Below are 24,737 nucleotides of genomic sequence, written 5' to 3' on the forward strand. Positions count from 1 at the left end.
TCAAAGACTAAATGGAACGGTAACATTGGGACCATTGGCTATAGAGGTTTGCGCCCTGGAATGCTAGCTGTTGTGTCTCTGTGGCCAAACAAGGCCTGAATTGATGGTCCCACCGAAGGTGAAGAATCTTGGTCATTTTCTAATAAGGTTGGAGGGTAGTTATTTGTCAAAGCCTTGGCACACAGTGTCCTTCGTGTACAGTGACCGTCTTAGAAGGGTTTCTGCATCGGCCAACAAAACACTTGGAAACAGTTCCCCTTGTTCATTTGCTTAAGGAGAGAGTTATTATGTGGAACTGATACTATGTGGGGACAATCACCAGATGCCATTAAGACAGCAAGCTCTTCTCGTCATCTGACCACAGACGACACCTGAAATTTAACTCCAGAAACAAACTTAAAATTGTTGTTCTTTAGAATGGATTTTTAAAAACTGGAATAGGAAAAAAAAAACCAAGAAATCAACCTTGCCTCTGAGGAACTTCTAATAGAGTTGTGTTGAAGATATATGGAAAAATTAAATAATTACAAAATACGATCATACATACAGTGAAACTGCCATTGGTAGTGAAGGTAGTACCCTTATTTATGTACCTAACAAAATCAAACTATTACTCTGTATTTTGATAGTCTAATTGAAATTCCCGCCTGGAAACTGTAGGATTGCTTAGAAAACAGAATGAGTTAAAGTTTTACTCAAGTGTGCCGAGTTCATCCTGCTATCACATTAAAGCCCTCTCTCTTGTCTTGGGAAGGCAGACACTGGCATAAACTGCCTTAAGAAATGATTACAATTGCTATCAAAGATCGTATTGCAGGTCCTGTTTACCAAGGAAGGAATGCTTAATTTGCTATCTGCAAACATCTGTGTGTTTCAATTTCTACCTGCAAATGTTTGTTCCTGCAGATCTGTCTAACTGTGATGGAAATTCCCTTTGGTGAGCACGGGGCTCAGAGAGCAGCCTTGGATGTCACACTGTTACCTGACCTATAAAAGCTGAACTTTACAAAGCATGAGCTCGGGTTTGTGTCTGGGTGAAATCAAACTAAGTTTCCCTGGTCTCTCTGACTGCTTGCTTGGTCCTGTGCTGGTTAATATTTTCATGACAGTAGGGACATAAATTATTCAGTCACTGGAAAAATAGTTTCTCAGAAAACTAAAAGTAAGACTGTCATATGACCTAATGATTTGACTTCTGAGGTATATACCCAAAAGAACTGAAATAAGATGTTGAAAGGGAAATTGATTACTCGTGGTCATCTAAACAATTCACAGTAGCTAAAAGGTGGGGGCAATCCAAGCAATCACCAACAGAAGAATGGATACACAAGTTATGGCATGCATTTATAAAGGAATAGTACTCAGCTTTAAACAAGAAAATTCGGACAAAAACTATAACAAGGGTAAACCTTGAGGGCATTATGCTAAGTGAAATAAATCAGTTTCCAAAGACAAATACTATATAACTCTACACATGTGAGGTGTTTACAATAGCAAAACGTAGAGCAGCAGTTGGTTTCCGGGGGCAGAAGAGGAGAGACTGGGGAAGTTATTGCTTAAGAGACAGAGCACTTTTGCCTTTGAGACCTCGCACTGGCCCTCGGCATCCACTTAAATACTCAAAACAACTTTTGTTTTGCTTCAGTTTAATAGCGGAGGACTCTTGGCTCAGCAGGGTTGGCAACTTTCCCAGAAGGAAATAGTAACAGCACACACCAGACACTGGTGTCCTGTCCTGAGGACATAGGCTCCTAAGAACCACCCGCTGGGGCCATTTCCCAGCACCTCCATGCTTCCTCACAGACAGGCAGATGCTTCAGAGAGGACTAACAACCAGGCTTGGGCTAGATCCTGTCCTGGCTCACCTTCCAAAGAGGGGAAGAGAAGGCCGATACTCACGTCGCTCTGCAGTGCGTAAGCCTTCTTGGCGAGGTCCACGTTGATACTGTCAGGTGGGTAGTTGTAGTTGTGCAAGACGTGCTTATAGTCCACATCACTGACAATGGCCTGAGATTTCTTAGCTTGGGTGACTTGGAGCATATCAAGTGGGGCGGTGTAGATCGTTTTGGATTTTTCATAGTCTTTACGGTATTCACGCTGTAAGAAGGGACCGTTTAGTACCACCCATCCTTAATGAATTCTCAGAAAAGCAGAGTATGACTTAGAGAAACAGATGGCAACATTTGAGCAATTATTTTGCCCTAAATTTGTCCCTATGAATTATTTCATCAAATTCCTCTAGAAAAATCATACATGGGCAGATCTCCCCAAATTTATTTTACTTTTTATCTTCTGATATTTTAGACAGGGTCTTGCTTGTGTGGCTCTGGCTGGTCTGGTCCTATCTATGCAGCCCAGGCTGAAAACAACTTATGGCAATCCCCCTGCCTCAGCCTCCCGAGTGCTGAGATTATAAGCCTGAGCTACCACACCAGCTTCCAAAGCTCTTCAGTCAGAGAATGGCTACCGGTAAGCTTAGGGAACTTTGTCTGCCTTCCTTATATTTTGTGGGTTGTTATTTTCAGGGAAGGGGTTTATCAGTTATAAAATCCAAGCCCTGAATGATGAATGGAAAACTTGGAAACTTACTGTGGCAAGTGCAGGTTGAAAGCCTGTCCCATGGAAAGGAACTCAAAAGGGAATGCTGTGACAGTAGTTGAGGGGGGGGGCATGATTTGCTGAATTGTTTAGACACTTGTGTTTATGTTCTCGGCAGCTGACACATATCAGTGTTTATGAAACGCTGTCAAAACACACCACAGAAATGCTTGCGCATTTGTGTTTATTGCTGAACTATTCACAATAGCCAGGAAATGCAGTCGCCCTAGCTGCCCATCGGTAGACAAACAGACACATAAAATGTGGTTCCTCGACACAACGGTATTTTACGTAGCCATTAATAAAAGTGAAATCAAGACATCTGAAGAAAAATGGCTACAAATGGGAATCCATGTTTGGTCTTCTAAGATGCCTAAATTTAGACTTGTGTATATATGTGCGTGAGTGTGTTTATATATGTGTTGGTGTCCAGGTCACAAACTACAAAGGGGTGAGAAAGAGGAAGAGCCCCTAAGATAGATGGGAAACGGAGAGGGTAATGGAATACAGATGATGAGAAAGCAGAGGGAGTGTGGTGATTTGAAAGAAAACGGCCCCCCTAGGCCCACAGGAAGTGGCACTGTTAGGAGGTGTGGCCTTGTTGGAGGAAGTGTGTCACTAGACAGTAGGCTTTGAGGTCTCATAAGCTCAAGTTCATTTCCTGCTGCCTGCCAATCTAGACAGAGAACTCTCAGCTCCTCTAGCACCATGTCTGCCTGCATGCCACCATGAAGATAATGGGCTGAACCTCTGAACTGTAAACCAACCCTAATCAAATGTTTTCTAAGAGTTGTCATGGTCATGGTGTCTCTTCACAGCAATAAAATCCTAACTAAGACAGGGAGACTAACCAGAAGAAGGAAGGGAGCAGGTGTGTGTGTGTGTGTGTGTGTGTGTGTGTGTGTGTCCATCCGTCTGTGGGGTGGGGAGTGGGGGTGGGCAAACATGAAGGAAGGCAGTAGTGAGGTGACTTAAGGAGAACAAGTCTAATGCCATAAGTCATGTGTGTGAAGATGCCATGATGGACATGGCCAAATTGCTTTGTACGCTAACCTAAAAAAAAAATCAATTTTAAAAGGTTATGAGAGATGTAAATGGCCTTTTAAGAAAAAGGTTTCTTGCTATATAGATCTTAACATTAGCCTGGACATTGTGTGAGAACGACTCACTTATGATGTCTTTCAGTTACCAATGTCAGCCAATTGAAAAGAATTCATCGGTTTATTTTGTGCCTAGCAATCTAATACTTTCAAGAGCAGGATGAAAAACAAACAAACAAACAAACAAACAAACAAACAAACGAAGACTGCTATAGGTTTCCGGGCATCATGTAGAGTTGTAGCTTCTCAACCTGAGAAGGCACACAGAACGGTGGAAAGGCAGTGGCTGTGCATGAGCACTGTGTGATGCTCACAATAATGATAAAGAAAGCACACCCAGATCATTGTGTGCACACATGGTTGAAACAAGCAAATGATACCCACGTCTTCCTTCTTCACCATGGAAACCAGTGTTTGAAAGCTGTGCCAAACACTGTAGCCACTCTTAAAATATCTTCTAAGCAGTATGTACTGTAATTGGCAAGAGCAGATGTTTGCCTTTCTATAGTAAAAATCATAACTAGAAAAGGACAAATTCACCTTTAGGGAATCCATGAATCTCTGAAATTCAGGAAATAGGTGTGATAAAGAAAATGCTTTACAGAAGTGGTCTATATTTTAAAAATCACATTTTTAAAAAGGGCAATCATCAATGGAATGTATTTGTTAGATAGAGGCCACTACCAATTATTAAAGTCAATAGAAATCATTGATAGTGTTTTTATATTGGAAGTTCATTAGTTTCTTCTAAAGACAGTTTCAAAAATCAATTTAAAAGCTATTTCTCAATTAGATTAAAACATCTAGTCGTCTTTTATAGGAGGTTCTGAGAACAAAAACTGATGCTCTGTTAAATATTAATGCAGAGTCTTCCAACTGGAACGCATGTCAAATACTGCCAATAATTTCTTTTTGGCACACAAGAGCCAGGGTACTTGATACCGCTAAAGCTCTCAGCAGGTTCTTATGAACTTGAGAGCCCATGGGCACAAAACCCTTCAACTGAGATCCTTCTACACCCTGGCATGTGGTCAGAGAAACCACCTTGAAAACAGGGCAGACACTCACGTCGCTCTGGTTTTTGGCTGTCTTCAGGGAGTGCAGCATCTTGGGGTCATCATTGATGCTGAGGGCACCAATCATCTTGCCTTTGCTCTTCTCATAGTCCTTCTTGTACATCACCTGCAAGGACACCGCACATGCTAACTGATCAGCAGGGACATCCCAGGCCAGCTGCCCAGCCCAGGGCCACACTCACATCGCTGGCATTCTTGCTGTTGGCTTTGGCTGCCAGCAGGGGGATGGCATCCACCTTGATGTCAAACTTCTTAGCTTTGCTCTTCTCCCAGTCTTGCTTGTAGACGTTCTGGGAAAGTTTCAAAAAAGAAATTATTTTAAAGAAGACATTGATAACAGGTTAATCCAATGAATATAAAAAAAGTTGAGAGTTTTATCTGTAAACTTATTTCATCTATGAGTAATTGGTTAGCCAAACAGTAGTATAATTATTGATCTATTATATAGTTTCTTTTTCTACACCACTAAAATATTAATAGCATATTCTTTTTTTAATTGTTTAAGAACCTTCTAAAGGGGCTGGAGAGATGGATCAGACGTTGAGAGCACTGACTGCTCTTCCAGAGGTCCTGGGTTCAATTCCCAGCAACCACATGGTGGCTCACAACCATCTGTAATGAGATCTGGTGCTCTCTTCTGGCCTGCAGTCATACATGCTGTATATATAATAAATAAATAAATCTTAAAAAAAGAGAACCTTCTAAAGACCACAAATAATTATATAACAGACAACAACTTAGAAAAGGTAAAATGAGAAATTTGTATGGGAGAATTCTCAAAAACTCTAGAGATTATCAAACGGATAAATGAAAGAATGCTTGTGATAATAACAGAGGCCATGGAAATGACGTCTGATAATGAAGTAGATCTCCAGAGCATGCAAGACCTAAAGTCCCCATTTCCACTCATAACGGTCTCTACAGCTAACCACACTGAGTCTAGCTCTATGTCTTCAGGCAGACTCATACTTTCTCTCTTTCCACACATGACACAAGCATGTGGTATCTTACTCACATCACTCAGGTTATAAGCATTGACTCTGTGCTGGATGAACTCTGGTGCATCTGCTGGCACGTGGCACTTGAACTTCTCACCTTCATGCTTTGCTTTGTAATTCAGCTGAGAGAGATGGGGAGAGGAGGGAAAAAGGGTGAATAGATGTTGCTGTGGGCTGACTGTGTGCTCCAAGCTTCATGCAGTTGAAACTTAATCCCTTAAAGTCACGTGGGTGGTATTTGACAGGAGGCCTCTTTTGTCAGAGGTGATTGGTTCACGAGAGCTCTGCCCTCATGGACTAATGATTCATCTGCAGGAGTGGCTTCATTGTACAAGTGAGCTCTGAGGAGGGCGTGATGCTTGATCTCTGCCTCCCTGAGCGATACCTGTACCATGCCATGATTCAACAGGAAGCCCTTGCCTGAGCCAGCACAAAGACCTAGATCCCCCAGCCTTTGGAACTCTGCACTAAGTACACCTCTTTTTGAAGGATGAGGAGGTGGTTTTAGAAATAGCATCTTACCATGTAGCCCAGGCTGTCCTCAAACTCAAGATTCCCCTGCTTCCCAAGTGCCAGGGTTTCACTCAAGGGCCACATGTCTGCTAAACTTCTATTTTTTATAAATTACTTGGTCCCAGGTATTTTTTTTTTATAGCACAGATAATGGACACAGCAGATATTCAAACAGTTGAAAGTAGGAATTTCCTTGAATTTATGTAAGACAGTACTGGTATCCTTTATAAGAAAAATGCTTCAGAGAGCTACTCAATCTTGTCAATGTCTCATTCCCTCTCTCAGAAGGATTACAAACAACTGGACTTCACTTTGACATTTCATAACTGCTACTGTGCTATAGACATGTTAATACACTTCGTCAACACCACCGGAATGAGCCTGGAGGCCATGAAAACGCAGTTATGCAATTCTGTAATGAAAGCAGGAACAGAACCAGCAATAACTCCCAGTAACGTCTTACTGCAGTGAGATAAAGTCCTGGCCATGCCATCCTTGCAGTAGGCTTTCTCAACTACCCATCCACAGTGCTCTTCCAGCCATTCTTCTCACTGCCACCCTTGCTTAGTTTTTGATTGAAGTCTTATTACATCATTTCCCCACCATTCCTTTTCCTTCCTCCAACTCCTCCCACGCCCCCTTACTCCCTCTCAAATCCCTGGCCTCCTTTTCTTCAATTATTGCTTTACATACACACATGCATACATGAGCACATGCTCGCATGCATGCATGCATAAATATATAAATACTACCTGTTGAGTCCATTCAGTGCCACTTGTATGTACATGGTTATTTCAGGGCTGGCCACTGGTACTGGATAACCAACTAAAGGGCCCCTCCCTGTGGGAAGACTCTCTCTCCCGCTCAGCATCCCTTAGTTGCCTGTAGTTCTTGGTCTAGGGCTGGGGCTCCCTGAGACTCTCCCTACACATTAGCATATCTGTTGGTATCACTGGTCAGGTCTTGTTGAGGTAGCCATACTGTTGAGGTATCATGAGTGAAACTTGCCCATCATTTCTAGGAGACATAATCTCACAGCACAGTTCACGGTCCTCTGGCTCTTAACATCTTTCCATGGACTTCTTCCTTGACGTTTCCTGAGCCTTAGGTACAGTTGTTGTGTAGGAGAGATATCTATTGGGCTATTTTTAATTTAAAAATGTTTTAAATTACATTTAAAAAAGTGTGTGTGTGTGTGTGTGTGTGTGTGTGTGTGTGTGTGTGTGTATACGCAACAAGTTTGACAAGTGACAGGAGGTCAGAGGACTACTTTTGGAAGTCAGTTCTTTACTTCTACTATGTAGAAGGAGATCAGGGACGATGAAACTCAGGTCATCAGAATTGGCGGCAGGCACCCACTGAGCCATCTCAGGGGCCCCCAAATTTGAACTCTGTCTCCTGATTACTACCTGGAGTAACGCTTTGTCCTAAGTGTGCCTTTTCTTTTTGTCAAGTCTTTGTGACCTTACCAGAACAGGAATGCTTCCCTTTTTGCCTGTCAAACAATACCTCTGCTGCTACTGCTTTCTTAAGCAGCACCAAGTTCTCGTGTGCACGGGACACATTTTAATAAGAAAGGCAATCCTATGAAAAGAATGGGTGAATTATTTTAAAAATATTAGTTACTGCGGTGCTGTGTAACAACCTGCTGGGGGCTACAACTCGATCTAGCAGCTTCATTTACATTTTATTAAAGCAAAATCTGAAATGTGGCGTGAATGGCTTGACAGATGAATCCTTGAAGACACCGAGACTTTCAGTAAGCCGCCCCTGGGTCACCTCCTCCCACGTGAGTTAGGACACTTACGTCACTGAGCTGTTTGGTGTTGAGCTGGGCTTGTAACAGCACAGGAGTATCCGTGACCGCTGTGAATTTGGTCTTATCGGGGTGCACTTTGTATGTATGCTGGAAGAGAAGATAGCTTCGCTGATATTTTACACTGTAATTTTCTATTCCTGTTCATCCCGCACCCGTGCAGGGGAAGTTTACATCCTGAACTTTGCTCTCTGTGGTTCTGAAAAACTCCTTCCATGCTAGGCCCTCTTCTTCTCTGTTTCTCTTGTCCTTCTTTCATCTCTCACCCCCTTCCAGTGTTCTGCTGTAGATGAGTAGGGTTTTTTTTCTTTTACTAAAATATAATTACATTATTTTCCTCCATTTCTTTCCCCTCCCCCACCTTTTTCTCCTCTACCGGTTTTTCTACACTTGATATTAGCCAAAAGGCTGAGAAATCATCAAGTTTTCTGCTGCATCTATGCTCAGTCTTCTAAGCACTGGTATGCTGCTGTCCTGAAACTGTGTTCAGTCAGGGCTGTACTTTGACTATGAGTTCTGCACATCCCACCCACCCTTCCTCTTTGTATTCTCCTCCTCCCCCCAGCACATCCCAGTCATGTCTTCTCTCAGTTTCCCTTTCTTTCTGGAGACTGTTCTTTCTGCTTCTCTGACCCGATCTTGGCATGGCAGAACAGCCTTGACCACCCCCTTCCAGCCCCCTCACCCCCCATTCTCATCACATCATCCCCTTATATTAGATGATCTCTTCCTTGCTCCTGAGTTCTCCTTGTTCACTGCCTGTCTCTTCCACTCCAGTGGAACTTCCTGGAGAGCAGGTCACCTTGATTCCCTAGTCCCCAGCACCAAGGACAGTGTCTGGCTCATGCTAGCCCCTGGTGTGACTTTGTTGGGCAATAAACACCCTGATTATGACAAACTTAGATAGTCTCCTTTTGCCCTGAATTTATAGCTGTATGACCTAATAAAAATAAAGACATAAAACCTGAAAGAATCTCATAGCCAATGGACTTCTTCCTTGTGTTCTCCAATCCCACCCTCAAAGCCAAATTTCAATAAAATATTGCATCCTGACCACTAGGGGATAGCATTTAAACTCCTGCTCAGTATACCACTAGATGTCACAAGCATCCCACACCCAATCTGAAAAACTTAGGGCAGCTGACTTACATCTTTACACTGGTCCAACTTCTTGATAGCTTCATATTCTTGAGTTATCGTCTGAGGGAAATAGCATTTCCCTTTATCTTCTTCATATTCTGCTTTGTAACTCTTCTAAAATGCACAAGAATAAAATAAATCAGGATCGCTGTTGCTCCCAAACAATGTCACTGAAGGCCAGAGTAACTGGATCCAAACTTACATCACTGTTTTGAGCTGAAACTTTCATGCAGTGTGTTTGGTACGGGTCCTCATAGCTGCCTACATAGTGACCCAAAATATTCTTTACGTATGAATCTTTGTATTTAGCCTAATAAAGAAAACACAATACTTCGTGTTAACAGTGATTTTTCAATGGGCAAGAAAGCCTTCCCACCCAAGAGGTGGGCGTGGCCTTCCAAACCTCACTGAAGTTCTTCAGAAGGGTGTCGAGTTGATACTTAGGGGTCTCACAGTAATTCATACTCTTGGCCTTTGTCTTCTCATAGTTTTCCCTGTACAGTCTCTGTCAAAGGAAAAAAGAAGATTGAGCAAAGGAAAAAAAATGTATCTCACACACTAACTGCCAGACTTGAAACAATGGGATGGGATTGTTGTTTTCTCCACCTTTTTCCACCATGAAGAAAGAGTACCCTTGAGGCTCACGTCTTGTATGATATCAGATGCTAATAATGGCAAGGGTTCCTAATACCCATCTCAGTATTGCTCAGATTGAAAAAGAAAGCACGTGAATGCTGCCACTCAAGAGAGGGTCTGCCTTGAAATAACTGCCCCATCTGCATGTGCTTGAAGAACACGGATTACCTAAAAAGTTGGAGTAAAATAAGCCCCGAGGCCTAAGAAGGGCCTGAGGACACAAGCAGTCCAACAAAGGCCCCCAGCTCACCACTTGATGCAAACACATTTCATCATACCCCTGGAGTTCCGCTTTCCCAGCTAACCTTCCATTTCCTTTAAAGCGCCTGTCCTCAAATGATGGCTTTTTAAGGCTTTTAGCTCTTTAATGCGTGTGTCTGTCATATGTTTCTTTACACTCCCCTTTAATTCTCTCATATAGAAACCTCAAAATATACTCAGTAAAAGCAGGGGTACTTGTAAATGACATGAAATGCAAGAAGAATTTCTTTCTTATTAGGAATTATGAAGGCAGTTTCGGTAGATTTTTTTTTTAAGTAAGGATTAAAGTCTTCAAAATGAAACCAACATTTTATAAAATTCTGAAACTAAAATATCTTGCTTTTACATTCACACTTCATCTGGGTTTTCTGTTTGGTCTCTCAGTTGGTTTCTCACTTCCTGCTTTTTGTTTTCTGCATATCTTTGCAAACACCTTAGTTCAGGGCATTGAGTGAGTGCACACCCACACTGATGCTATAGGAACACTATGTATACCAATACATTTAGCCCACTTCTGGGAAAAAAGCAGTGTTCTAGGGTTTGTTTTCTCCTTGTGAAACAAAGGCATGGAGGAGATCAAAGAAGCAGCCATCAATAGAAGAAAGACTTCACAAACGGTGCATCTCAGCTAACCAGAGCCTTTCCACATTTAATTTGCCATGTGAATCTGAGATTTGAGTGGAGGCTGACATTCAACTCCAGGTTATATTAATTAGTGGGGTACCCACATCAAAAAGAGTGGTTTTGCAGAGACACTCACATCACTCTGGTTTTTGGCTGTCTTCAGGGAGTGCAGCATCTTGGGGTCATCATTGATGCTGAGGGCACCAATCATCTTGCCTTTGCTCTTCTCATAGTCCTTCTTGTACATCACCTGCAAAGACACCGCACATGCTAACTGATCAGCAGGGACATCCCAGGCCAGCTGCCCAGCCCAGGGCCACACTCACATCACTGGCATTCTTGCTGTTGGCTTTGGCTGCCAGTAGGGGGATGGCATCCACCTTGATGTCAAACTTCTTAGCTTTGCTCTTCTCCCAGTCCTGCTTGTAGACATTCTGGGAAAGGAATTAGCAAAAGTGAAGACCCAGGCTAACTCATCATTTTATTCTCAACAGAAAACAAATGGACCCTGCCCATGGTCTAGGAAATTGTGCATATTTAAGATAATTCTCTTTAAGATGGAGCTTCTGATTCTGAGGTTTCTTGTTCTGCATCAGAATCTCTCATTCAATTATCTCAATTCCAGGGGTCACGCTAATATCTGAGTCCTGAACTAAATAGTAGAGAGTGGTACAACATTCTGCAGTGAGCCTATGCTTGGTGGCTTTAGGCATCACTTTCCTTTGTCCTTTAGACCCACTGAGAGGTCATTTTCTGAATCACTCTACTGCCCACTGATGCTGGATAATCACAGTACTTGTTTTGGGAATCGTTGAAGAAGAGGGCAATTTAACTTTTCTATAAAATTTAATTTGGAAAAATTAAAGCTGGCAATGGCCTTTTGCCCTTTAGATGCTCTGTGTTATCATTAGCATAAACTTTCTTACATATAGAAATAACTCTATATAAAAAGGCACACCATAGGCCTGTGGAATAAAGGATAAAAAGATCATATACTAGAAAAATTGAATTATGGCATAGTATACATAAATGCTGCTAACAGATCTACCATTAAGATTTACAATGAAATCCACATGCATGGTGACTTCTTAGAGGCTGGTTAGAAAATATTAGGGTTACTAACAACTGAATGACGCTACTTACAAAATGACTACACAGAGGCAGTAGGGATCTACAAGGCCAGCTTAAAGGTACAGAGGTAGAAACACCACACAATGTTAAGGGTTCTTCCTATCTTCAACACTGAAGCAGTCATTGAATTACAATGAAACAACTCAAAACTAGGTGCATGGCTGTCGCTGTGCCACCCACGTGCTGCAGTCCACGAGGCACTTACGTCACTCAGGTTATAGGCATTGACTCTGTGCTGGATGAAGGCAGGAGCATCTGGAGGTATATGACACTTAAATTTCTCACTCTCGTGTTTGGCTTTGTAGTTTAGCTGAAGAGCAGCAAGTGGGGTAAGGGGCAGAGAGGATCATTAGGTCCAGAGGAAAAAGATTCACCAAATACTCCTTCAGACATTTTGCGAAATAACTGACGAAGATCATGTGAGCAAGAGCATAGGAAAGTCACTCCACAGTGCTGAACCTGTGTCCTGGGCCCTTGTAGCTGTCACCATGTCCATCATGGTCCACCATGTCCTCCACGACCGTAGGTGACAGAATGAGGTGGCTCTTCATACGCATTCCTCTCCACACCTTTCACAACTGGCCCCTTTGGTTCAGACACCCTGGCCTGGCTTCCTTATCCTTGCTGATGTCACTTACTGGAGATCCCTTCCTCAGTGTCACCTTTCATATATCATGCTTACTGACACTGTAGTCCAACTGCCATTTTGGGCCATAAATACACTAGGACCATTTTTATTTTTGTTTTTCTAGACCAATACAAGCTTGGAGGTCCATACTGAAAGCTCATACAATAATGCTTATCTCCAGGTTTCCATTTTTAGAAAGTTATTTGGCAGAGAGAAGCCCGTGTTACATATCTGGTTTGGGCCACAGACTGTATACCCTATCACGTTAATTTTCAGACATCTACAAATTATGTAAGAGAAAGAGGCCCAGAAAGATTAAGTCATTTGAATACCTTCTCACAAGAAGCTGGGATGTGAATCTAGTTTTGTCTAAATTTAGAATTTGTGTTCTTTTCAATACTTTAAGCCACACTGGTTTCCTTGGATGAACAATTTTTTTACTAAGTGTTGTCTACTCAAAAAGATTTGGTCCATTCATATAGGAAAATATTTTAACTGATTACAAATATATAAACATCTACTAAAATGTAATGGTTTTCTAATAAATGCAATCAAATAAGAAGTTGTATTTTATGCACCGAGAAGGTAGGGGTAGAGCATTATTCCCAGCATGAACAAGGCTTGGGTTGATCCCAGAACTACAAAATGGAACAAGTTGAACTTCTGCATAGATTTATGAAATGTCTCCCCACCCCCATAACTGCTTCCCCAGATAACTTAGAAGAACTTACATCACTCAGCTGTTTGGAATTGACCTGAGCTTGCAACAGAACAGGGGAGTCCGTAACTTGAGTGAACTTGGTCTTATCTGGGTGGGCTTTGTAGGTGTGCTGTGAGGAAACAAAGGAGTCTGGTTTAGTGGTGTCTGTGAGGTCCAAGGGGGTCTATGAACCAGGAAAGAAGAACCTGCTCCACCCCACCCCAAAGAAACTGGTGGTTAAGCAAACATTCCTTGTGCTTGTTTTTAGCTGGATTGCAGTTTGTTTGAGAGATGCTCTTCTATGAATAGGACGAGGGACCCCATGTCTTCAGATTCCTGACAGCTCGTCACAGTAACAAGCTAGAATTAGCTCCTGAGACACTGGATGCCAGCAGGAACATAAGAATATCTTCTACGAACTAGATGCTGTTTCATACGAGTGCCTCGCTTAAACATATTTGTAAAGTGGTCAACGTTTTAAAAGGACCTTGACCTCCAGATGCCACAAAGGACAGCAACATCTGGATTAAATGTCCTTGAAGTAGGAAGGATCTGGTGTTAGGAGGAGGGACAGCTTTGTCACAAGTTCACTCTGTGAACGTACATCTTTACACTGATCCAGTTTCTTGATTGCTTCATATTCCTGGGTGATGGTCTGGGGGAAGAAACCTTTGCCTCTGTCCTCTTCATACTCTGCCTTGTAGTTTTTCTAGGAGGGGAAAATAACCAGATGTAAGGCTCCAATCATTGTTTTATGCCTTCAACCTACAACAGCATATTTAGAAAGCAAAGACAATAGCCTTGGGACTTACGTCACTATTCTGGGCCGTCACTTTCATACAATGTGTGTGATACGGGTCCTCAAAGCTGCCTACGTAGTGTCCCAAAATATTCTTTAGGTAAGAATCTTTATATTTAGTCTGAAAGACAAAATGTACCTCATTTATTAATTGATCCTTGGCTTATTAAATAAGAGAGGCTTTAAACAGAATGGGTGACAGTCTGGTCACTTACATCACTACTGAAGTTCTGCAGTATGGAATCAAGCTGGAACTTGGGGGTCTCACAGTAATTTATGCTCTTGGCCTTTGTCTTCTCATAATTTTCCTTGTATAGTTTCTGCCAAAGGGGGGGGGGATCAGTTAAAATAGATCCTGTCACTCCCACACTGATTATAATGCTCAGATTTTCCAACACCAAACAAAAGAAGAAGGAAAGACGCGACCTGTCAACTACCTCAGAAACTGACAGTCAAACATGCGGTGTCATGGTATTATTAGCAATGATTGTAAAAGCCGAGTTTTTAACATTTCAAAAACTTCAGAAGCCAACATGCTACCTCTAGCTGAGCCTTGGTGGCAGGTCCATGTCTCTGAGCTGGTCTCTCCCCTCTCCCTCTACTCCCCCTCCCCCTCCCCCCTCCCCTCCTCCTCCTCCTCCTCCTTCTTCTTCTTCTCTCTCTCTCTCTCTCTCTCTCTCTCTCTCTCTCTCTCTCTCCACACTTCAACTCTCACTGACTGTGCTCCAAGTACACAGAGGCTATGATAATGGCAGGCTATTTAGCTTTGTAATTTTTCAAATAAACTTTCATAAAAAGGTAAGTTGAAAAATACACAATTATGCTTAAAAAATAAGACCTATATGAGAATTTGAATTAGAACTAGAATAAGACCCATATGAGCACACACAGATCATCACTAGCTCTCCTTCACTACTAGCATTTATATTTAGCCCTAAAACAACAACAAAAAAATCAATCAATGATTATTTCAACTGCATGGCTGAGAAAGCAGACTGTCGCCAATTTTTCATGTTGGGTTTTCAAAATGTCAATAATCCTATTCCTTTGTAAGACATTTCTGGTTCTGGCAACAGTAGATTTGAGTCTGAGATGGTTTGTTTGATAAACGTACCCTTCATTGGGAAAACAGAAGCATTTAGTGTTGAGGTTACAGCAGAGCGATTTGGAGAGATGAATTAACCCCTCTCCCTTGCCGTTCCACTCCCTAGAAACATGCACACATTCCCCACCAAGCTGACGTGGTTCAGGGGTAGGGAAGCATTAACTAACCTAGTCAGAGAGCTATGTAAAATCTTTGACTCATGGAAAAAGTTTCATATAATCTGTCCATATGAAACCTCAAATTATCACACATTTAACCTGTGTGTTTGTTGTGTATTTCCTGTGTTTGTTGTACATGTATGTATGTATATATATAGTGTGTGTGTATGTGTGTGTATTTAGTCGAATTGGTAAATTGATCTTGGACCTTTAGTTTTTTGATACAAAGCTCTGACTTACTTTATCTATTTCAATTCCAATAGCTTACTTGGGTTTTTTTTTTTTTTTTTTTTTTTTTTTTTGTAAGCATCAAGTGCTTTATTTTTTTTTTTAAAGATTTATTTATTATGTATACAATGTTCTGCCTGCATGTACGCCTGCACACCAGAAGAGGGCACCAGATCTCATTACAGATGGTGTGAGCCACCACCATGTGGTTGCTGGGAATTGAACTCAGGATCTCTGGAAGAGAAGCCAGTGCTCTTAACCTTTGAGCCACCTCTCCAGTCCCTTACTTGGGTTCTTAACAATTCTCCGGGTAGAAGCAGGCAGGGAACACGTCAGGAGGCATTTTCTGAGTTCAGTGTCTGCAGGTGATAGTTTCCGGTGGTAGCTCTGTTTTTGAAAGTCTCCTTTTACGTACGTGTTCAGAAACCCAGCACAATGTGTTCCATGCCCACAAGGAGGCCCAGATTCTGGAATCTTCTAAGCAGATGAGGACGTCCCTGCCCTTTGAACTCACTCCACTGGCTGCAGCCAGTAAGGCATGCTATGTTTAGAGACACTAAGCCTTCTATGGCTAGTCAACTCTGAGTGACTCCTCCGCCATAACACTAAGACCTTAGCAAAGCTACATGGAAACGCAGGTATCGCACAAGGAGGAAGACTCCATCTCTCGCACGGTTAAGCTTTAAGAACACGTGTGAAGAGAGTTGACTTACATCACTGAGGATGTTTCCTGCTGCCTTCAGCTGCCTGAGCAGTGGGTTCTCGGAAGCAGGAAGTACATTATAGTCAGCTTTTGCTTTATTCTTCTCATAGTCCTCTTTGTATTTTACCTGTGGGATGAAATAAAATAACAAAGTAACTCCACGGGTTATTTTTGTCCTCTTCCCCATTGTAGCGATTATGACATGACTCCACAAATCAATTTCCTCTTTAGAAAAATGGCAGCTTGACATTTTGTAACCACAATACCCATAGTAAGTCCCAGCAGCAGCACAGAAACTGCATGAATTTCCAGGAACCTTTTTCTTTTCATTCATTTTATTCATTCAAAAAATATCAGAGGGAGTTGATTATGTGCCTGGCGTTGGGAAAGACACAAAAAAGAACAACATATGGTCTCTGTCCTCGGAAGGAGAAAGACACATAAATATTGGGGGAACGAGAGAGACACAAATTGTGACAGCGCTTCGTGCCCCAGATGTCTGCTCCTGTGGAGGCTTCACTCAGCTTCTCACTTCCAGCTGCCATCTGCCTGTACATCCGGAAGACCAGACACTAGGAGCATCACCAACTCCGCGTTTATGGCTTTTCTATGGCCATGTTTGAGCGAGCACATATTTCATATACAGGCAGGAGAAAAATGAGCCCGTGGGATGAATGGCGGAAACCTCAGCTTTCCTCTCTCTTCCCACCTGTACTTTAAATTCCAACCACAGCAGGAGCTATAAGTTTGGGGCTGGGGAAATTAAAAACTCTGATAAGGAATATGTCCACAGTGAGCAGAATGCATGGTCCTGAGTCAGACCATGATCTCTAGTCTGACTTGTATTTGGTAAGTGTAACCACTGAAGTCTGAGGGATCCTAAATAATTCACTACCTCTACAAACTTTACAAAACAAGGCCAATCCACTTAGTCGACAATGACAGGTGACACCGCACAACTGAAACCCAGATGCGCCAACCTGTTGCTGGAGGGCTTCTCTCCAGGTTCCACCAAGCCCCACAGTCCCACAATCCACATATAAAATAATCACTCAGACACTTATATCACTTATAAACTGTATGGCCGTGGAAGGCTTCTTGCTAACTGTTCTTTTATCTTAAATTAACCCATTTCTATAAATCTATACCTTGCCATGTGGCTGGTGGCTTACTGGCGTCTTTACATGTTGCTTGTCCTGGCAGTGGCTGCAGTGTCTCTCTCCCTTCTTCCTGTTTCCCCAATTCTCCTCTCTCCTTGTCCCGCCTATACTTCCTGTCTGGTCACTGGCCATCAGTGTTTTATTTATATAGAGTGATATCCACAGCACCAACCCTACTGCCTACCCAGATACCACAGGGGCTACTCCACAGGCTCTATAGGCATGGGAGACCTGCACAACTTTTCTACCTCATGGAATTATAAACTCCCTCGAAAAACAGAACTGAGCAGAAAAGGACAGTCCCAAATCCTGCCATGCTACCTGCCTCTGTCATATGGAAGAACTGTTAGGGCTTGGGACAATGTCATCCCTCCTCTTACAGACCAGATCTCCCCTCCTTCAAGGGCATCAACCCAGCAGTTTTCTCTCAGCCTCAGCTCAGTGTTACCTCTCTATTGGATTTTCCCATATGTATGGCAGCACAGCATTGTGTGTTCTATCTTAAAACATTCCTTATCACAGTCTTTCCCACCAGCTACCATCTCTTTTCTTTTGGGAAAATTATTGAAAGAGCTTAACATGCTCTGACCTCCAGTGGTTTCTTCTCTATTATTCAGTCTCAAGCCCCCTCTAAGCAAACTCAACCAACGTGTTCTCTGGGCTGCCAGTGACTCTCCAGGTAGAAACACTAGTGACAAATGATAATGCCATTCTCCCCTTTCACCTGCTGTACACACTCCTGCTACCTCTCAACTGGGCTCCTAACTCACCTGGGAGTTAGGGTCAGGGTTCAGTCGGTGGAGCTGTCCACCCACTCTACCTTTGTGTTGTCCAGTCTCATGACATTACTTCCCACACACTTATGTCCCCCAGTTTTATATAAAATTCCCGCAGACATTTTTTGAACCTCCAGACTCATAAATCAACCCACCAACTTGATATTTCCACCTGAGCATCTAAAAAGTATCCGAAACCTAACATGTTTGAAGACGAACTCCTGTTTCAGCCCCTAGGAATCACTTTCTCGGTAACCTTCCCTGTATCCTTCAAGGGAAATCCTATCCAACTATCTGCTTAGAGTGAAAGCTTTCTCTCATATTTCATATCCAATCCTTCACCAAATTGAGTGTGCTCCACTTCCTAAATATTTCTCATTCCTTGCCCTGCTGGTAACCTGGTCCAAAACACCGCTGTCTTACACTTTCTAAGTGATGGAGTCCTGTTTCCTCTCCTCTGGCAGAACCAGGGCTCTGGGAAAGGCCAGGATTCAACAAGTTTACTTGACCTTGAAGTTTATGCTTTTTATAAAAATCATACCACTTTGAAATGTCAAAGCATAACCCGCTCATCAAAGTCACTCTACAGAGCATATGAAGATGTCCATGGACTTCTGGCCTTATTTGTGACTAGGTTTTTCACCCATCAGTAAGAACACAAGACTAGTGAGTGACAGTGTTGAGTGTGAAGCATGCGGCTTCATATAAAGCTGCCAATTATTTTATTTCCGATGGAAGTTCTGCTAGCTGAGATGATTACTGTCATGCTTCTGGCCAGCAAACAGCCCTTCACTCCATGAAATAATGAAAATGGTGATTAGGTGCTCCTATTGTAATTCCAACATAATTTTTTAAAACTGTTTTTAGGCATTCTACTTCCCACTGGTCTCAACGTCAGTAATTTCCCTAAGAATCTACCCACCACCTTTTTTTCATTAGATATGAGAGCCAGAATTAGGAGAAGTTCACCCCACTACAGACATGAAGAAATTGGAAAATGTCTTCATTTATACCTTGCTAGCTGCAACTCCAGCCTGTTTATTCATTTTATACTCAGGTGTTTCCGTCTGCATGAAGTAGATCTGGTCTTTCATGTTCTCGAAGTCTTCCTGATACTTCCTCTGTGAGATAGTAAAGACACCAGAGAACAGCTGTGGAGACAAGCTTCCAGGACAGAGGGGACTGGGCAGAACTCCACACATCTACACCCCACCCCTTGGTTGAGGCCGGTCAGGTTGCAATTGGAGAATGTGGTGGCATTGCCAAAATGCTTATCAGCTTAACAGAGATCTGGACACTTAGAACAGGCCCAGAGAACAACCAGAAAGGTACAGCCTTTCAGGCCACCGAGAAAGAGCTCTGGAGAGCCATAGCAGAAGAATGGAGAAGAATTCGATTTCTGTTTCCCAGTGAAAAGAAATTAAATCAATCAATGCTATAAATGTACAATTTTGTTCAGCAGGCAAAGAATACAACTAAAAAGAGCCTCTTAAAACTCACGCTAATCGCACTTTGTAATTAGTAAGAGGGTCTCACCAGGTTATTCCTATGAAAATTGAGGTAGAAATCATGGAACTCAGTCAAAACAGTATCTAGCATTCTAGAATTCCTTGAGATGTTGCAAGCAGGTGGGAGTTGTCAAAGAAAGGGGTCCCCTCCCAGGACATCTGGCCCTTGCCCCCTACTTACTGAGCTGAGATTATCAGCGTTCATTCTGGCTGTGGCAATTTCAAAGCAGGGTGTCTCACTCCATTTTCCTTTGACTTTCTTTTCATAGTCGTCTTTATATTTTTGCTGGGGGCAGAAAGAAAAGAAATTAAACGAGAACAAAATTCAAGAGTTGACAAATAGGAATTGAGCAATAGTATGATATTAAATATCTTCACCAGGTTCATGTTAGGTCCTCAATAAATTATCTCCAAGAAATCTTACAGTGTATTTACCTTACCCAGCAAAAAAAGCTGACTTAAGGGGAATAGAGAAAGACAAGGAGAAGACTATCTCTCCTTGCTAACTTTAGGGACTCAGAATCTAACCCAAAATGTGTGTAGAAGTTACCTCATAACTACCCAAGGTATGTTGTTGTGAACTATCTTGGCCCGTGTGTTCTTGGAACAGAATTAACCTAGCCTATCCCAGATCTGGGCCCATGCGGCAAAGCCAGAGCAGGGTTAGGGCAATTCTCCTCCTTGGCTCATAGCGCTATGCTAAAGACATCATCACTGACTCCAGTGGCCTGTACGCACCTCTACCTTCGCCACACCCTTCATGGCAATGTAAAAGCCTTCTCTGTTCTACCATCAGCACAAGCTCTCATGTATAGAACTGAAGTGGCAGAGTAAAAGGAAGCACAGCTTCCCCTAATGTCCTATTTTCTGTCTTCACAATGGTTAATGTGCTAATTACTAGCAGCAGTTTTTATAGCTGTCCATTTTAGATCTCTGGATCTTTAGTGCCCATGATTGGACACTGTCATTACCAAAGGTTTGACAGTGCATCAACACTTCAAGTCCCTCAACCCCAAGGGATGCAGTATTCTGTACAGAACACTGCTAGAAAGATGGAGCAACATCAGATGCTAAAGATGCTTTGTGTATCTACAGCACTAAATAAATGTATGGTGTAGTAATTATAATAATAACAACTATTATCATAAATAAACTAGAGAAAAATTGTATGTGTAATAAGAGAGAGGCAGATAGAAGGAGAAACTGAATTCTGCTGAGACTCAGATCTGCCTTGTATACTGAGAAGGCAGATGCAGGAGGATTTTGAGATTGAGCCATCCTGGGCTACATGGAAAGATCTTACCTCAACAGACAAAAAAGAACAACAAAATCTGAATTGGACTACTAATTTAGCTACCCTCCTGTGGTGGTTTTCAATGAAAATGCCCCCCCATAGGCTCATAGGGAGTGACACTATTAGGAGATGTGGCCTTGTTGGAGGAATTGTGTCACTGGGGTGGGCTTTGAGGTTTTAGATGCTCAAGCCAGGCCCAGTGTCACTCTCTCTTCCAGCTGCCTGCCAATCCAGATGTAGAACTTACAGCTACCTCTCCAGCACCATATCTGCCTGCATGTCACCATGCTTCCCATCATGATGATAATGGACTAAATCTCTGAAACTGTAAGCCAGCCCCAATTAAATGTCTTCTTTATTAAGAATTGCCATGGTAATGGTATCCCTTCACAGCAATAGAAATCCTAACTAAGACACATCCTCTGTTGAATACCTCCCCAATACAAAACTGAAATGAATTGACTTGGGTACTGTGGAATGATCCTCTTTATACTATAAAGATTTGTCACTTGGATTGGGTTAATAAAAAGCTGGCTGGTCAATAGCCAGGCAGGAAGTGTAGGCAGGGTGACCAAACTAAGGATTCTGGGATGAAAAAGGGCAGAATCAGAGGAGTTACCAACAGACACCAAGAGAGCAAGATGGGCATGCCATACTGGGAAAAGGTAACAAGCCACGTGGCAAAGCATAGATAAGAAATATGGGTTAATTTAAGTGTAAGAGCTAGCTAGTAACAAGCCTGAGCTAGCTACTAAGCATTTATAATTAATATTTAATCTTTTTGTCAGTTACTTGGGAGCAGCTTGTAGGACAAAAACTTCCACTTCCACTCGTAGACTTGCCAAGATTGCCTGTAGAAGTACTTCTAATCTTTTGGGGAATAGGCGAGTTTGATAAGTGAATAAAGTACCCATAAACATTAAAGCTTCAGAAGTTCGTTCAATTTGGACATGGTGGTAGATAGCTTGTAAAAAAGGCACTTTGGAAGTCTGAGGCAAGGGAACCTTGTCAAAACCAGCCTGGGTTTCATAGTAAGATTCTGTCTCAAAAAAACCAAACCAAACCAAATAAAACAATAAAAATATGTAAAAATAAAAAGCAAAGAACAAAGCAGTGTGTCAGAATTTTTTGATGCGCCCTCATCTCAGCTTTGTCTTCTAGCATCTAAGTCTTCATGGAGTTCTGTGCCTCCATGCAAAAAACCCAGGGAGCTCCAGACTTGGGGCAAAGGAATTAGACTTGGCGCATCTCAAAGCCAAGATACAGAGATCTTTGTAACATCAAGTTGAAAAGCATCAGATACTCTCACTGGCCAACCCTTGGCTGTTACAGAGAAATAGGTACTGTGTGTGTGTGTGCCTTTACTAAGGAGACTGGGTAAGGGTATAAGTCTCATAATAATGGTAGACATGGGTTTTCAGGAAGATAGTTAAAGAAAAAGAGCAGAGTACAGAACCACCCAGATGCCTCATCCCAAGTCCTTCCTCCCTTCTGACCCTCCAGGAATAAAAGTTTGCTATTTCCTCCTGCAACAGGTCTGGCTGGGGACTGATCACTCACAGTCTACTCCTAAGTTTCCTATGTTGGTAAGGGGTCCCACTGCATGGGAGGAGAGGTGGCAGGCTAACTGCTGAGGAGGATACTCTTGCTCCCCTTTATGTGCAGGTAGCAAGGGCGTTAAAGGGACACGCTTCTAACTAGAAGAGTGGAGGAAAAGGCAGGCAGTGTCCATGTGGGAAGACTCCCCCATATCAAGAGTTCAACATCCAACTTTCTGTCTGATCCTGAAGCTTTCTCCTTAAACTTCCCCCCTACTCTGCTGCACCCGGAGTTGATCAATGACAGCCTGGAGGAAAGATCTGACGTAACTTTCCCTGGAACTTTCATTTAACAGAGAAAAGGATATTGGGTCAGGTCCAAGCTCTGGATAGACTTTGTCGGGGGAGGTGACCACATGCCAGTAGGCACAGTGGTTGCTTCCCTGAACCGTAGGCCCTCCTAATCACCCATCAGCTGAGGGTACTGGGCTACAAATTAGGCTCCCTGGTGTCTTGCTTAAACTCGTGGCTTCATTTTCCACTTTCTAGATTGGCACCTGCGGTTTATATGTGGTTATCAAATGGGAAGAAAATGAACTGAGGTAATCACATCTCTTCTTTTCTAAGTAGCTCAACATGGAGCCACCTGCTAGTTCCGTTCACAGAGAAGTTATCTTTCAGAGTGTGTGGGGCATCGTGACTGGGGTTTTTATTGGCCATAATTGGTCTAGAGTTGCTTTCAGGACTTGATGAAATGCCTCACGGTGAAATCCACAGGACTTTCCCTAATTCAATGCAAGAGAAGATTTCCGAAGATCAGGGCTCCATGCTCTCTAACAATGTGTCACTGCAAGACATACTTTTTTTTTAAGCATTCTAGATTCCACTGGAAATTACTGGAGGGAAGCAAAAAGGCACAGAGAAGCCAAAGGGACTTTCCAGTGTGTGTGCAGAATCCACTTTCGGATCATGGTGAGCCTGTTCCCTCACCTAGAATATCTGTTAGGAGAACAACTCTCCTAGTCCATCTCAGTTAGAGCCACAGAGCACACCTGAGTCTGGATGCTGACACAAAGTTCAGGACTTTGGCAAAGACAAAGGCAAGAAAATGTACTCTGAAAAGGCTAGTATGAGAATGTAATGTCAACACAACCATTGCCAAACATGTGATCTTTACCAGACGAACAGGAAGCTGTAAGACAAACACCGGACATGGAAGACACAGTTGGCAAGGATATGTCAAGAGTTTAAATGTCTGAAAGTGAGACAATGAAGGAGATATTTTTAACCTCTTTGGGGTGGGGAAAAGAGGATATGGTGATGCTGATGGATGATGTGGATCTAAGTAGCTTGACGTGGGACTGGGCTGGGGTGGGGGAAAAGCACCACAGAGAAGTCCTTGACTGTCTGGGCCTCTGTGGTTGGATGCCTGGTTGCTGGATGGATTGGCTACCATGCACAATACTTCTCTCCAGATAGGCTGGTATTTTTGATGCACAATAGACACTGAGAACTTGGAATCTGGGTAAGACTAGGATAACTTATGTCATCATGGCCAAATCCAGTGACCTTCAACTACAGCCACTCTCCCTCAGCTCATATTATTATACAAGGTCAAAAACAGGTTGGCAACTCTTTCCACATATCCAACAGTGTGTTACCCTAGCTAACCAGTGTGCAGTCCAACATACCTAACATGAAAACTATTCCAGAAGCCATATTTCTTAGGGTGCAAAGGGACAGGTGGGAAGTTAACTTGAATATATTTTACTTAACCCGCTAGACCCAAAGCACTACCATTCTAACATGCAATTGGCATAAAAATGATGAGCTATTTTATATTCTTCTTCATTGCATAGTAAGCATTTACAATCCACTCTATACTTCTCATGTGTAAGACTCTCAGGCTTTGGGAAATGGATACATGTATGTCCCCCTTCCAATTCATATGTGGAATCCTTAGCTCCTAAAGTGATGGCACTTCATTCTGACTTTCCATTTCCTGGGACTTTGAGAAGCCAAAGCCTTCTGTTTAAGATACTCTACATATGATATCTTATTGTAGGAGTCCAAATTCACTAAGACTCTCGGCGTTTTCAAGTCACATTTGAAGTGCTTGGCTGTCAGGTTTGTCTAAGGGATACCACGCCGAGAAGCACAACTTGAGTTTCACCTTCAAGCCTAAATCGTTGGGAGGAGTAACCACAGAGAGGTTTGGTATTTAAAAATCACTTTCAACTCTCCACA

General features: G+C 42.5%; 1 protein-coding gene across 24 annotated transcripts in view; it reads right to left on the reverse strand.

The window, feature by feature from the left end:
- Positions 1 to 24,737, reverse strand: part of Neb (nebulin) — a 196,481-nt gene that overhangs the window by 156,168 nt on the left and 15,576 nt on the right. For all 24 annotated transcript variants that reach the window (XM_037204780.1, XM_037204781.1, XM_037204762.1 and 21 more), the window contains exons 11-28: positions 19,840 to 19,944; positions 19,164 to 19,271; positions 16,225 to 16,341; positions 14,236 to 14,340; positions 14,034 to 14,141; positions 13,826 to 13,930; positions 13,253 to 13,351; positions 12,099 to 12,203; positions 11,089 to 11,196; positions 10,899 to 11,012; positions 9,645 to 9,746; positions 9,444 to 9,551; positions 9,251 to 9,355; positions 8,093 to 8,191; positions 5,790 to 5,894; positions 4,957 to 5,064; positions 4,767 to 4,880; positions 1,900 to 2,097 (exon numbers count right to left, since the gene is read on the reverse strand). In XM_037204780.1, the coding sequence (XP_037060675.1) occupies positions 1,900 to 2,097; positions 4,767 to 4,880; positions 4,957 to 5,064; positions 5,790 to 5,894; positions 8,093 to 8,191; positions 9,251 to 9,355; positions 9,444 to 9,551; positions 9,645 to 9,746; positions 10,899 to 11,012; positions 11,089 to 11,196; positions 12,099 to 12,203; positions 13,253 to 13,351; positions 13,826 to 13,930; positions 14,034 to 14,141; positions 14,236 to 14,340; positions 16,225 to 16,341; positions 19,164 to 19,271; positions 19,840 to 19,944 (2,013 nt within the window). The remainder of the gene's footprint in view (positions 1 to 1,899; positions 2,098 to 4,766; positions 4,881 to 4,956; positions 5,065 to 5,789; positions 5,895 to 8,092; positions 8,192 to 9,250; positions 9,356 to 9,443; positions 9,552 to 9,644; positions 9,747 to 10,898; positions 11,013 to 11,088; positions 11,197 to 12,098; positions 12,204 to 13,252; positions 13,352 to 13,825; positions 13,931 to 14,033; positions 14,142 to 14,235; positions 14,341 to 16,224; positions 16,342 to 19,163; positions 19,272 to 19,839; positions 19,945 to 24,737) is intronic.

The sequence above is a fragment of the Peromyscus leucopus genome, chromosome 4 (assembly GCF_004664715.2).
Source record: "Peromyscus leucopus breed LL Stock chromosome 4, UCI_PerLeu_2.1, whole genome shotgun sequence".
Lineage (NCBI taxonomy): Eukaryota > Metazoa > Chordata > Mammalia > Rodentia > Cricetidae > Peromyscus > Peromyscus leucopus.